This window comes from Herpailurus yagouaroundi, unplaced genomic scaffold (assembly GCF_014898765.1).
Source record: "Herpailurus yagouaroundi ecotype Mexico unplaced genomic scaffold, PumYag 159, whole genome shotgun sequence".
NCBI classification, from domain to species: Eukaryota; Metazoa; Chordata; class Mammalia; order Carnivora; family Felidae; genus Herpailurus; species Herpailurus yagouaroundi.
This window is the reverse complement of record NW_024412400.1, coordinates 37621517-37636783: the sequence shown is the minus strand read 5'-3', so window position 1 is coordinate 37636783 and position 15267 is coordinate 37621517. Positions and strand designations below refer to the sequence as shown.

General features: G+C 39.3%; 1 protein-coding gene across 6 annotated transcripts in view; it reads left to right on the top strand.

Moving 5' to 3' along the window:
• The window catches only part of GK5 (glycerol kinase 5), a 79919-nt gene that overhangs the window by 31667 nt on the left and 32985 nt on the right, over positions 1 to 15267 (top strand). For all 6 annotated transcript variants that reach the window (XM_040480376.1, XM_040480375.1, XM_040480378.1 and 3 more), the window contains 4 exons: positions 5255 to 5330; positions 6435 to 6496; positions 6579 to 6652; positions 6841 to 6901. In XM_040480376.1, coding sequence (XP_040336310.1) covers positions 5255 to 5330; positions 6435 to 6496; positions 6579 to 6652; positions 6841 to 6901 — 273 coding nt within the window. The remainder of the gene's footprint in view (positions 1 to 5254; positions 5331 to 6434; positions 6497 to 6578; positions 6653 to 6840; positions 6902 to 15267) is intronic.

The window sequence follows — 15267 nt, the reverse complement described above, 5'->3', positions numbered from 1 at the left end:
GGCACCCCAAAATAGACTTTAAAACAAAAAATGTTATTAGAGATAAAGAAGGACATTTTGTAATGATAAGTCAATCCATCAGAAATATATAACAATTATAAACATATATGTATGTAGTAACAGTGCCTCAAACAAATGAAGCAAAAATTGACAGAATTGAAGAGGAAAATAGACAATTCAACAGTAATAGTTGGAGACTTCAACACTCCACTTTTAATAATGGATAAAACAGCTAGACAGAAGCCCAACAAAGAAATAGAAAACTTGGACAACAGTGTAAGCTAACTAGACCTTTTATAGAGATCTCCAGTAACAACAGAATATACATTCTTAAGTGTACATGGAATGTTCTCCAGGATAGATCACATGCTACACCATAATACAAGCCTTAATAAATTTAAAAGGACTGAAATTATACAAAATATTTCTCTGATAATGAATGAAATTAAACATGACAGATATGGGGCTCCTGGCTGGCCTAGTAGGTAGAGCATGTGACTCTTGGTCTCAAGGTTGTGCGTTAAAGCCCCACGTTGGGTGTAGATTACTTAAAAATAAAATCCTTATGGGGCGCCTGGGTGGCTCTGTTGGTTAAGTGTCTGACTCTTGGTTTTGGCTCAGGGCTTGATCTCATAGTTGGTGAGTTCAAGCCCCACATTGGGCTGTCCTCTGTCAGCGTGAAGCCTGCTTGGGAATCTCTGCCCCTCCCCTGCTCGTGCTTGCTCTCTTTCTCTCTTTCTCAAAATAAATAAATAAATGCTAAAATAAAATAAAATCCTTAAAAACATAATTAAACATAATTAGCAGAAAAATGTGGAGAGTTCAAAAATATATGGAAATCAAACAGTGTACTTTACACAAATTTTAACTTTTTTTTTTTTTTTAATTTTTTGAGAGAGAGAGAGTATGGGCAGGGGAGGGGCAGAGAGAGAGGGAGACGCAGAATCCAAAGCAGGCTCCAGGCTCTGAGCTGTCAGTCCAGAGTCCAATACAGGTCTCGAAACCATGAACGCATGATCATGACCTGAGCCAAAGTCAGACGCTCAACTGACTGAGCCACCCAGGTGCCCCCAAACAATGTACTTTTAAATAACCAGTAGGTAAAAGAAGAAATCCTAAGAGAAATTAGAAAATACTTTGAGATGAATGAAAATGAAAACATACCAAATTATGTGTTGCACCAAGATCAGTGTTTAAATAGAAAATAATAGCAAGACTATTATGTATAGGGACTATATATTTTTTTTATTTTTTTAATTTTTAAAGTTTATGTATTTATTTTGAGAGTGGCGGGGGGAGGGAGAGAGAGAGAATCTCAAGCAGGCTCCACACTGCCAGCACAGAGCCTGATGCAGGGCTCAGTCTCGGAAACTGTGAGATCATGACCTAAGCTGAAATCAAAAGTTGGACACTCAGCAGACTGAGCCACCCAGGTTCCCCATGTATAGAGACTATATTAACAAAGCATCTAACATTGTACCTTAAGACACTGGCAAAAGATGGCAAACTGAACCCACAGGAGCAGAAGGGAAGAAATATAAAGACAGTGTTTTTTCCATGTCTTTTTGTGGCTTGGTAGTGCATTTCTTTTTGTCACTGATTAGTATTTCATGGCCTAGATTGTTACAATTTGTTTATCCATTCACTTGTTGAAGGACACTTCTGGTTCTAATTTTTGGCACTTGTGAATAAAGTTGCTATAAACATTTTTGTGCAGGTTTTGTATGAACATAAATTTCAACCTATTTGGGTAAATACCTAGGTGTGCAATTGCTGGATCCAATGGTAAGACTATGTTTAGCTTTGTAAGAAAATGCCAATCTGTGTTCCAAAGTGACTGTACTGTTTTACACCCCTACCAACAGTGAAAGAGAGCGCCACATCCTTGCTGACATTTGATTCCAGTTTTGGATTTTAGCCATTCTACTAGGTGTGAAGTAGCATCTCACTGGTTTCATTTGCAGTTCTTTAATGTAACAAGATGTTATAGAAATATGACTTTTCCTTTTAAACATTGACAAGGACTTCTAGGATGTATTGACTAGGCAGGGCTCTAACTTATGAGCTGTGAGATCATGATCTAAGCTGAAGTTAGATGCTTAACCTACTGAGCCACCCAGGCCCCCTTCTAAGACTATTATTAGTGGATGTTAAATTTATTAAATACATTTTCTGCACCTATTGTCTAAGAGTGGCAACCTACTTGAGGTTTGTAGGGTGTCTTGAGTTTATTCCTTGGTATCTTCTGTTGCTTTTAAAAATTTCACAGCCATTATTTTCAAAAGGCATTTCTAGTCCATTCTCTTTATCTCCTTTCCTTCTAGAAAATTTGATTATATGCACGTTAGACCTTCTCATTAAATCCCGTTTGTCTCTCACTCTTTCATATTTTCCATTCTTTTGTCTCTTTGTACTTCATTCTGGATATTTTCTTCTAACCTCTCTCATATCTATTCTCTCTTACATTGCTTCTAATGTGCTGTTAAAACCCATCCATTAAGTTCTTAATTTTTTTAGTTCTAGAACTTTTTTCTTTACATAATTAGCATGGTATTTTAAAGTCCATGACTACTCTAGTATGTGTAGCCCCATGGACTCTGTCTTTCTCTCTCTTTTATTTTCATGTTCTCTTGTTTCCTCAGATGCCTGATTATTTCATTTCTTTTAAATTTAAAATACTTTATGGATGTATGATTAACATACAAAAAGCTGAACATATTTAATATATACAACTTGATGAGTTCGGTGAGCCTAGTTACTTATTTGTATGTATGTGTATGTATATCAGCTAGACATAGTATTTGGAAAATTGTGTGTAGAAATTATGAGAGCCTTAACATAGCATTTTCTTGCTCTGGATAAGATTTATGTGTCTTCCATTTTTCTAGACACCAGGATTACCTCAATCCAGTTTAGTGACTGAGATGATTTAAAACTGAGTTTCAGTTCCTGTGAAAACCTGTCTTTCTGGTTTACTCTTATTCATAGAGTAGAGGCATTTGGAGTCTTCTCCCAAAGCATGGAGAGTTGACCTTGATCCTCCTACCTTGGGAAGCCCTAATATCAACTCTGTCTTCATAGCCTTATATCGACCTACTACCTATCAGAGGACTGGGCTCTCAAACATTTTTTGAATGAACAGATGAATTTACTACTTGCCAGGCATTGTTGCTACTCACTGAAATACAGATTAACCTTTGTCTAATCTGGAACAAATTTTAGAATCACAATTTCTAAATTTAAAGAGAGTTTGAAATAAAGTAATATTACTTTAAGCACTCCATACTTAAGTTTTACAAAACTTGAATCTTCAAAATACTTGTTACAAACAATCTACAAGTGACTTCTTTTTTTGGAATTTATGTCATTTTCATTTTATTGATCCTTTCTACTCTTAACATATAATCCATCCTTAAGTGTATTCATTTGTCATTCTTTTTATCTCATTTATTCAGGATGCATTTTTTAAACATCTGTTATATGCCAGGAACCCTCCTAGGTGTTGCGCTTATAAATATGATTGCAGGGGCGCCTGGGTGGCGCAGTCGGTTAAGCGTCCGACTTCAGCCAGGTCACGATCTCGCGGTCCGTGAGTTCGAGCCCCGCGTCAGGCTCTGGGCTGATGGCTCAGAGCCTGGAGCCTGTTTCCGGTTCTGTGTCTCCCTCTCTCTCTGCCCCTTCCCCGTTCATGCTCTGTCTCTCTCTGTCCCAAAAAAATAAATAAACGTTGAAAAAAAAATTAAAAAAAAAAAATGAATGCAATTTAGTTCCTGCTCTTAAGTAGCTTAGGCTCTAGTAGGGAAGTAATGACGTTGTGAGATAATGGCCACACAGAATATAGCCATTGGATGACAAGTTTGGCAAAGCCAGGAAATGCTAGTTTTGATGGACAAATAAGAGAGAGGTGGTAAAGTGTGATGTAGGGCACTGTTTCTACTATGTTAATAATATCTTGAAAAGAAATAATATCTTGGGGCCACCTGGCTGGCTCATTTGGAAGAGCATGAGATGCTTGATCTCAGGGTCGTGAGTTTAAGCCCCACGTTGGGCATAGAGCCTCTTTAAAAAATAGTAATAATGATATTCAATAAGCATTTCATTTTCTCTATTAGCAGTTATTTTAAAGAGCTTTTGATACTTTTGTTTCCTGTGGCATGCTTTATGCTAAGGGTTAGCAGATTTTTTCTGTAACATGCCAGTTAGTGATAATTTAAACTTTGAAGGCCATAAGATTTCTGTCATAACTACTCTGCTATTGTAGTGTGAAAACAGCCATAGATGATACATAAACAGGTGAGCATGGCTGTGTTCCAGTAAAATTTTATCTGTGGACACTGAAATTTGAATGTCATGTAGTTTCCATATGTCACAAAGTATTCTTTAAAAAAAAAACAATTATAATATTTAAAAACCATTCTTAACTTGCTGTACAGAGTTAGGCAATGAGTTGGATTTGAACTGTGGTCATAGTGTACCATCCCCTGCTTTTAGACCTCTTATAGTTAAACATATTCTTATGTCTAAAAGAATGTGTGTGTATATATATATATATACTTTTGTGATGAACAAAGTTTATTTGTTTATTCATCACAAAAATACATGCTTCATGTGAAATTAAAGCCTTTTATACCTTATAGTAATTGCTTAGAACTGTTTGGTGTATATTTTAAAAATAGTTTCTTTATGTATATATTCATTCCTTTTTTTTTAAAATTTTCTTTTTTTTTTCTTTTCTTTCTTTTCTTTTTTTTTTTTTTTATAGAGAGAGCATGAGCAGGGGAGAGGGGCAGAGGGAGAGAGAGAGAGAATCCCAATGCAGGGCTTGATCTCACAAACCATGAGATCAGGATCTGAGCTGAAACCAAGAGTCACATGCTCAACTGACTGAGCCACCCAGGCACCCCTGTATATATTCATTCTTATAAAAAAAAAAAGGGATTATATTGTATTTACTCTTTGGCCTTTAATTGTGTACTTAATAATGTAACCTTTTTTTTTTTTTAATGTTTATTTATTTTTGGTAGAGAGAGAGAGACAGAGCATGAACAGGGGAGGGGCAGAGAGAGAGGGAGACACAGAATCTGAAACAGGCTTCAGGCTCTGAGCTGTCAGCACAGAGCCCGTCGTGGGGCTCGAACTCACGGACAGCGAGATCATGACCTGAGCCGAAGTTGGACGCTTAACTGACTGAGCCACCCAGGCGCCCCAATAATTTAACCGTTTTGAGTCAGTTTTGTGCCATTGTGTTTTCAAGGTGCAAAAGGCAGTTGAAGAAGATAATTGCTGCTTTGGGACTATTGATACCTGGTTGTTACACAAGCTCACAAAAGGTAAAGATGATCTGATAGATCTGTCTCAAGTGACTGAAATTTTTTTTTACTTATTTACTTTTTTAAAATAATTTATTGCCAAGTTAGCTAACATACAGTGTGTACAGTGCAGTTTTGGCTTCGAGAGTAGATTCCCATGATTTGAAATTTTTTTAATGTTTGTTTATTGTGGGTGAGCAAGCGGGGGAGGGGCAGAGAGAGAGAAGGAGAGAGAGAATCCCAAGCAAACTCCGAACTGTCATTGCAGAGCCTGATGTGAGGCTCAAACTCAGAAACCATGAGATCATGACCTGAGCTGAAATCAGGAGTCAGGTGCTTTACCATCTGAGCCACCCAAGGATTCCACTCCTCCCCCACAATAAGTAACTGAAATTTGACTGCTAGAAATGACAGAAATGATTCACCTAAAAAAAATAGAGGTTACTTTTTTTCCTTCCTGTATCCCAAATACATTGCTTTTTGGTACCCCAGTAACTTCATGCAATAGTAAAGTTACCTTAATTTTGAATTTGTAAGAGGATGATTTTTATTTTTTATTTTTTTTAATGTTTTATTTATTCTTGAGAGAGAGAGCACAAGCAGGGGAGATGCAGAGAGAGAGGGGGACAGAGGATCAGAAGCAGGTTCCGTGCTGACAGCAGCCAGCCTGATGTGGGGCTCAAACTCATAAACCACAAGATCATGACCTGAGCCAAAGTCGGACGCTCAAATGAGTGAGCCACCCGGGCACCCCAAGGAGGGTGATATTTAAATTGTGATGAACCCTCAAATAGAAGGTGGAGGAACAGTCTTAATTCCAAAAGTGGTAAGATGAGTTCAATACCAGATGTGCCACTTTGCAGCTGGGTCACTCTAGGCAATCACGTTGCATCTTTGAACCCCTTTCCTCATCCTGAAGCTGGGGATCATGATGTGACAATGTATTTGAAAGTACTTTTGTAAACTCTAAAAGTTCAAAAAGATTAAGTGGGAAATTCCTTTAGACACCTTGTATTGGAAATAGACATTTTGGAATGATTTTGAGGCCAAAGGTCTAATTTATAAACTAGGGATAGTTGTTGATTGACACCATCAGATAATATATTATTTTCAATGTAAATTTAGGTGCTGAATTTGCCACGGATTTTTCAAATGCCAGTGCAACTGGGCTATTTGACCCTTTTAAGGTAAGGGTTTTTTCCCTTCCTTTTCAGTCACTAATTGTTGTATCATTTAGCTTGGGATCTGATGATATATTTTTATGCTCAGATGTGTTGGAGTGGGCTCCTGACCTCCCTGCTTTCAATACCACTGTCTCTCCTGCCTCCTGTGAGGGATACGAGGTACTAATGGACATCGGATACAGAAACCAGCAAAATTTTGCTTTAGTAGGGAAAGCATTTTATTATTTGTTTGAGATGCTTGTGTGTCCATTATATAATTTTTTGGCCTATGTGAAAATCAATTTGCCAAATTTTAGAATTAATATTTTTAGAGCTATAACTGACTTTTTAATTAATTTTATTTGAAGCCACCATTTCGGATCAGTGGATGAAGAGATATTTGGTGTGCCTATACCAGTAGTGGCCTTGGTAAGTAGAAAACTTGGGGGTTTCTCCATGTAGAGTATAAACTAATATATATGAATAGTTGGGATTAGATTTAAGAGATATAGAAGGTCCTTGCAGAATAAAATTAAAGTGTTTTTTTTTTTCTTTTTAAGTTAAAGTGCCTTGGATATAATCAGAAGTATTTTTTTGTATTCTGGAAAGGGGATCACTGGGCCTTATGTGAAAGCACTTTATAATCTTTCCTTACTTCTATATGTATTGCTTTTTATAAAACTTAATTTTTTTTTTAATGTTGTATTCTGAGTAACCTGTGGTTTATATTGGATACTCTGAGACAAAAAACAGGGATAGGGCCAATGCTTAGTTGTATTTGATACAGTGTAACCAAACAGTGACAAGACAATTTAAAGAAGAATGTTGTATTTAGGTTGTATGAAACCCTTAGCCAGCATGTACCAGTAAAGAAACTGTGGGAGAGAGAAAAATTAGCTGTTTCAGGTTTTTGAGGATTTTCTTGATTGTACTCTTTCTGTCTGGATGAAAGAGCTAGAACTTAGAGAATCTCAAGGATTCACCAGCTGGTTGGGGGGGTGTTGAAACTCTGACCTTGACTTTGATTTCCTATAATAGCTTAAGTAGGAAGTACAGACCATCTTTCCCTAGATGTATGGTTGCTACAGTAGATGGAGGAATCGGGTAAGGGAAGGGGAATTTAATTCCTAAGTTACAAATTCCTGGTCACTTAGAGAGGATTAGACTTATTCAACCTAATGGTAGACACAGGTTCAGATTAAGGTATGGCTGGAAGAATTGAAGGTTAGTGACAAAGTATTCTTCAGATGGAGTTTTAGTCCTTATAATATTGCTGTATGTTGTTAAAAAGATGGGTGCCTGACTGGCTTAGTGAGTGGTGGAGCATGAGATTCTGGATCTCTGGGCTGGAAGTTTGAGCCCCACATTGGGTGTAGAGATTCCTTAAAAATAAAATCTTAGGGCACCTAAGTGGCTCAGTTGGTTAAGCCAACTGATCATGACCTGAGGGTCATGATCTCCTGGTCCTGAGATAAAGCCCCACATCAGGCTCTGCCTGGGCCTATATCCTGCTTTAAATTCTCTCTCTCCCTCCCTGACTCTCTCTCTCTCTCTCTCTCTCTCTCTCTCTTAAGTAAGTAAATAAGTAAGTAAATAAATAAGTAAATAAATAAATAAAATTAAAGTAAAATCTTTAAAAAAAAAAAAAAAGAAAGATGGGGCGCCTGGGTGGCTCAGCTGGTTAAGCATCCGACTTCGGCTTAGGTCATGATCTCACAGTTTGTGTGTTCGAGCCCCGTGTCGGGCTCTGTGCTCACAGCTCAGAGCCTGGAACCTGCTTCCAATTCTGTGTCTCCCTCTTTTTCTCTACCCCATCCCCACTCATGCTCTGTCTCTCTCTGCCTTAAAAATAAATAAAATTTAAAAAAAACAATAAAGAAAAAAAGAAAGAAAGGAAAGAAAACCAAAGGCCCCAAATGATGGCCCAATTAGTAAACCAAGACTTAATAATACATGGCCTAATAGTTTCAAACCCCAGAAATGTAACCCTTAGCCAGTCAACATGGGAATTTTCCATCAGCACTAGGAAATTTACTGATAGGCAAATTTCCCATAGTATGGCAATTTTGCCTAAAACAATGGATTTTTTTTTTTTTTTTTTTTTTTTTTTGCTAATAATTTCCTTTTTTACACTCCCTCTCTACCTTTAAAAATCTTTCTTTTTCTGGGGCACCTGGGTGGCTCAGTTGGCTAAGTGTCCAACTATAGCTCAGGTCATGATCTCGTGGTTTTTTTGTTTGAGCCCCGCGTTGGGCTCTGTGCTGACAGCTTGGAGCCTGGAACCTGCTTCAGATTCTGTCTCCATCTTTCTCTACCCCTCCCCTGCTCACGTTCTGTCTCTCTCTTTCTCAGAAGTAAATAAACACTAAAAAAAAAAAATCTTTCTTTTGCTCTAGCTTTTCGGAGCCCCCCCCGCCCCCCCCCCCACCCCCTGCTTGCTAGATGGGATGCTGCCTGATTCATGAATTGACTAATAAAGCCAATTAGAACTTAAAATTTACTCGGTTAAAGTTTTTGTTATTAAACAGATTGGGTGGCAGGCAGCAACAAGATCCAAAGTGAATTTCCAGCAGCATTCAGGGACAAAGAGAAGCAGGCGTGGTATCCTGCATACTCTTTGAATTCAGTGTCTTTCTCGCTATTTCTGAGGGCTGTGGGTAAGTTCCCTCTTGGTTCTGAGCTCTGCTCTTTGTGCATTCAAGCTCCCTCAGTCTAATTGGCTTTCCTTTACAGGGTGGGTTAGCTTGAACTGCCAGAAAGTTATGCCCAGGGCTGGCAGTTTTGCCTGGAGCCCAACTGAGCTGACAAAAGGGTCTGCCCAGAGCCAAATCCCTAGCCTTTCAGACCACAATTTCCCTGGAATTGCTGGAAAACCCCAGCAAGGTTCCCACCCAGCAAGAATTGGTGGTGGTGAGCACAGGGCCTTCTTTTGGCCAGGACACAGTAACATCTTTTGGTTGTTGCTGATACATTAAGGTGCGCATGTTTGTCTTGTTTTGTGTAGATAAAAGCTATTGCTGTCAGAGATCTCAAGATGCCAAAAAACTGCAAAAACTGGTCGGTGCAGGTTGAGCATTTAAAGGGTGTTAGAGCGCTCACCAGCTCAAGAAAATAGAAGAAGTTGATCACAGAGTAGGTTAGATTGACACAAGTTCACCCACCAACCTCAAGAAAACTTCTACACAGTAAGGTACACTGTAAAATATGCATGATCCCCAACCCAACAGCCCCAACCTGAAGTCCCTTTTAAGGATTAGTTCAGCTCCGGAAACCCAAAGGCTTGCTAATGGGATCTTTAAATTCTAAATAGTCAAGCATGCCACCTTCTGGCACACCCGGCTTACTTTATGTCTAAGAACTATAGTCCTGGCAGTTGCAGGTGTCTTGCAAAAATGGCACAATCTTCCTAAGCTTGTTTTGTGTCCTGAGGAACTTGGCTGGGTAACCATCAGGTTGGGGGTTCCAAAATAAGGCCAGACGGAAATATGAGTTACACCCCATTTGCAGCTACATATGGCTGGACAGAAATATGGGTTAACTCCATTTGCACCTAGAATCCTACCAAACTGCTGCCAGCCTTCGAGGGAATTACAACCTAGAAATACAATGGCTGTTATGGGAACATTCCAATTAGATAATATCATTTAAGAAATGCACTTGGCGTGCTCCTGGGTGGCTCAGTCGATTAAGTGTCCAGCTTCAGCTCAGGTCATGATCTCACAGTCCCTGAGTTCAAGCCCTGCATCGGGCTCTGTGCTGATAGCTCAGAGCCTGGAGCCTGCTTTGGATTCTGTGTCTCCCTCTCTCTCTGCCCCTCCCCTACTCATGCTCTCTCTCTCTCTCCCTCCCTCCCTCTCTCTCTCTCTCTCTTTCTCAAAAATAAATAAACATTGAAAAGAAAAAAAAAAAAAAAAGAAATGCACAGTGAAGCAAGGATTCCCAAATTAAACAGAATGAGATACCTGTTTTAATTGGCAAGCAGAAGCCTCCAAAAGGTTTCAAAATTCCCAAGTTGTTTCATTAAAAGATTCATTGCAAAAGGCTAATGAAAAATTAAAGATAGAAGAAGTACCCCAAACAAAAGACTGATGTAACTCCTACTGCTCCGCTCTTTCCACCTTGGAATACTCATTCCACTCATCCTCAGTCTGAATTGGTTTTCCACTCTGAAAAGACTGCACAATGATAAACAAAACTCTACCACATTAATGGCCTTATAGACACCCCTGTATTTACCTTCAAAGGAGGACACCCAAATAGGCCTCTCTTAGAGTTGTTGAAACTGAGGGATTTTCTGATAACACTGCTACATTACTCCATGAAACAGTCAAGAGGAAACTCTGGTAGATATCAGAGCCTGCAGAGGGGTTCCTGGAAAAACTGGCAGGAGCCAGCAAAGGGTGAAAGTTCATTTTTAATTTTTTTAAAATGTTTTTATTTATTTTTGAGACAGAGAGAGACAGAGCATGAGCAGGGGAGGGGCAGAGAGAGAGGGAGACACAGAATCCAAAGCAGGCTCCAGGCTCTGAGCTGTGAGCACAGAGCCCGACGCGGGGCTCGAACTCAGGGACTGTGAGATCATGACCTGAACTGAAGTCTGACACTTAACCAACTGAGCCACCCAGGCACCCCTATGAAAGTTCTTTTTTAAAGTGTATTTATTTATTTTGTGAGAGAGAATGTACAAGCGTGAGCATAGCACATGGGGAGGGGCAGAGAGAGAGGGAGGGAGAGTCCCAAGCAGGTTCTACACTGTCAGCACTGTTCTTTATTTTGACTGTCATTGAGAGTGACTTTAGATCTAGGGAAGGTAGTATCCTTTGCACCTCTTTGGGGACCCTTTTTACACCCATGGGGGTTTATTCAATACCACCAGAAATGTTGAAAATTCAAAGTATGTCCCTAGAAGAAAATGAAGCAAACCAAGAATAATATAGTTGGATAGGTGGATCAACCTATGTCATTTAAGTTACATCCCAATTTTTAGAGGAATTGAAAGCAACTGTCCTTATCTTACAATCTTTACAAAACTAAAAATGTAGTTCTAGAGGCAATCCAAAGTTTACCTATTTCTTCACCAGTCCCAAAATTGCCCCAATTTTTAAAAATGTTTTATTTTTATTTTTGAGAGAGAGAGAGAGAGCGCACGCATGCACGTGCACAAGTGGGGAAGGGGGGGAGAGAGAGGGAGACACTGACTCCGAAGCCAGCTCCAGGCCCTGAGCTGTCAGCACAGAGCCCAACGTGGGGCTTAAACTCACAAACTGTGAGATCATGACCTGAGCTGAAGTCAGACACTCAACCGACTTAACCACCCAGGTGCCCCAAAAATTTAGGTAAACTTTTAAATAGTTTCCTAAATCTTTTTGGTAACCCAACATCTTAAGGTTTTGCTGAGTTACGTTAAGTAATGAGTTAAGTTAAATTCATTAAATATCTAGATCATTCGTAAATAACATGAAATACTAAAACATTAATTATTGAACATAGATTTATCTACTTGTGGCTTCTTATTACAGAAAAACTAAAATATAATTGGATGTTTTAATGATGTGGAAATGCTGGGGTTCAAAGCCAAGTCCAAGAAAGAATTCTTGAGATGTCTTCAGTGCAAAAAGGTGGTTTTATTAAAGCATGGGGACAGGACCTATAGGAAAGAGCTGTACTAGTGTAGTGACGGGTGACTGATTATATACATTCTTGGGAGGGGTTTAGGGATAGCATGAGTCTCTAAGGAACTTTGGAAACAAGGTTTCCAGGACCTTTAAGGGCTAGCTGTTGTTAGGAAAAGGTCATTTAAAAGTACTGTCTAGTAAAACCTTAGTCATGAGACCCTTTAGATGTGTATCAGTGAGCCATATGCTTGGAGGATGATTGCTAACCTATATCCTGGGGCGTAGAGATAAAGGAGGTTTCTAAAAGAATTTTTATATGTTAAAGGAGACTTACAGGATCCTGGAGGTCAGGATAATGTTAAGCTAAAATTGCCTTTTGCCCTTAGCAAAGTGTTATCATTGAGGCCGCAGAGTACCTAGGGGAAGGTTACTTCCTGTCTCAAGGACTTGTCAATGGGCTCGAAGTTGTAAGGAAATTATTTTTTTTTCTTTTGTCTTTGTTCCCCACATCATTAGTGCTACATTGGAAAATTTAAAAGGCATATGCTTCTAAAAATTATAAAATATATTTATAAATTTGCCAATCTAAAGAATGCTGGTATAACAGTCAGTTCCCAATTGTTTAACACTACTAGAAATAATAAGGGAAACATCTCCATATGCAAGGGAAGTAAAATATATGTTTTTGATTTTAAAAAAAAGGTGTAAGGAATTGAGATGTATGTTTTTTTTTTTTTTAAGGAAAAAATAGTTGTAGAAAGTTTGTGAAAAAGGAATCTCTGGAAAGGAATTGTATATGTGGTCAGGACTCACATTGGAATGAGTTGATTTTAATATCAAAACTAAGCTGGTACAAAGTTAGAGTTTGGTTTTCTGTTTTAAAAGGACAAAGTTTGCACTTAAAAAAATTTTTTTTAATACTTACTCATTTTTGAGAGACAGACAATGAGCAGGGGAGGGGAAGAGTGAGAGGGAGACACAGAATCTAAGCAGGCTCCAGGCTCCAAGCTGTCAGCACAGAGCTTGATGCTGGGCTCGAGCCCACAAACCGTGAGATCATGACCTGAGCCAAAGTCAGCTACTTAACTGACTAAGCCACCCAGGCGCCCCTGTTTGTTTGGACTTTGGATTGGCTTAAGTCTTTTTGGCCTGGAACATTCCAAAGAATTTGCTAAACTATTTAAGTTTATTTGACATGTTAAATGACATGGGAAGCATTGTCAAATATGAGAATCAAGGAAGGCCTCTCTGAGTGACTTCTGAGCAGAGATCCAAAAGAAGTGATGAGCAATCACATAGATACATATGGGAGGAGTGTACCAGGCAATGAGAATGGTGGATGCCAAAGAGGGAGTAAATGTTTTAGAAAGATCAGGGGATGGTAGGGGTCAGAGCACCCAGAGTTTCATGACCGTGAGGAATGTGTTAGAAGATGAAATTAAAGAAAGCTATGCATGGCATAGTGGATAATGCAGGACTTTCTATTCTCTGGTAAGCATTGGAAATGCTATTCTAAATGATTGGGAAACCACTAGAGGCTTAAGTGACTCTGTGTGAGGGGGAGGGCATGAATTAATTTACATTTCAAAATGATCACTAGTTGCAGTGTAATAATGGGCAAGAAAAGATTCATTAAGAGGCTGTCGCACTGAAGATGGTGGAGAAGTAGGGGGACTGGGATTTTCCTTGTCCCTCAAACACAGTTGTATTGATCACTTGGAACATCCAGGAAATCTATCCACTGAGTGACAGAAGAATCCCTACAGGTAGAGGGAGACAGCTTGGCAAGTGTGAGGTACATGGAAGTGAACTGGGGGAGAGAAAAATGATGGTGTTGCTGAGGGGAGGGAACCCTTTCTGTGGAGAGAGACAAGGGAGGGTAAGAGAGAGAGGTTGAGAGTTGACACAAGAGGGAAAACCTCTCGGGACCATGGACTGGGGAGTGAGAAATACTAAGGGTCCCAGATGTGTTTTGCAAACAATGTTAGGAGCTCAAATTCTGAGGTTTTGGAAGTGTACAACTTTCTCTGGACCAGAGCTGTGGCTCATGCCTCTGGAGAGGAGGGAGCTGGCCATGGAGTGCATAGGGTGGTATAGGGATCTCCAGGGTTCACTGGGAGAGAACATTCCCTTCCTGGAAGGCTTTTGGAAGAGGGTTTATTGCTTCCCCAAGGACAAAAGACCCTGTAGGTGCCAGCCAAAATTTCATTAGCTGTACTCCAGAGGAAGAGAGAGGATCCACGTGGTCCTTTAAGACTTAGGGTTTCGAATCCCAGCTGCATGCCAAAGAAAAAATGTAGGAGAGTTGTGGAGCTGGAGTGGGGTGAGCTGACTGCCCTCACTATTCTGTGGGGGCTGCCTGAACAGTGGGGGGTATGAGATCCCCCGCACAGCAAAGGAAACAATCTTTTGCACAGCAAAGGAAACAGTCAACAAAACTAAAAGGCATTGGATGGAATGGGAGAATATATTTGCAAGTGACATATCAAATAAAGGTTAGTATCCAAAATCTATAAAGAATTCATCAAACTCAATACCCAAAAAAACAAATAATCCAGTGAAGAAATGGGCAGAACACATGAATAGACACTTTTCCAAAGAAGACATCCGGATGGCTAACAGACACATGAAAAGATGCTCAACATTACTCATCATTAGGCAATTGCAAATCAAAACCATACTGGTCAGAATGGCTAACATTAATAGCTCAGGCAACAACAGATGTTGGAGAGATGTGGAGAGAGAGGAACCCCTTTGCACTGCTGGTGAGAATGCAAACAGGTGCAGCCACGCTGGAGTATGGAGGTTCCTCAAAAAATTAAAAATAGAACTACCCTATGACCCAGCAATTGTACTTCTAGGTATTTATCCAAAGGATAAAAAAATGCTGATTTGAAGGGGCACAAGCACCCCAATGTTTATAGCAGCACTATCAACAATAGCCATAATATGGAAAGAGCGAGCCCAAATGTCCATAGACTGATGAATGAATAACAATGTGGTATGTATATACAATGGAATATTACTCAGCAATCAAAAAGAATGAGATCTTGCCATTTGCAACAATGTGGATAGAACTGGAGAGTGTTAATGCTAAGCAAAATAAATCAGTCAGAGAAAGACAAATATATGATTTCACTCATATCTGGAATTTAAGAAACAAAATGGATAAACATAGGT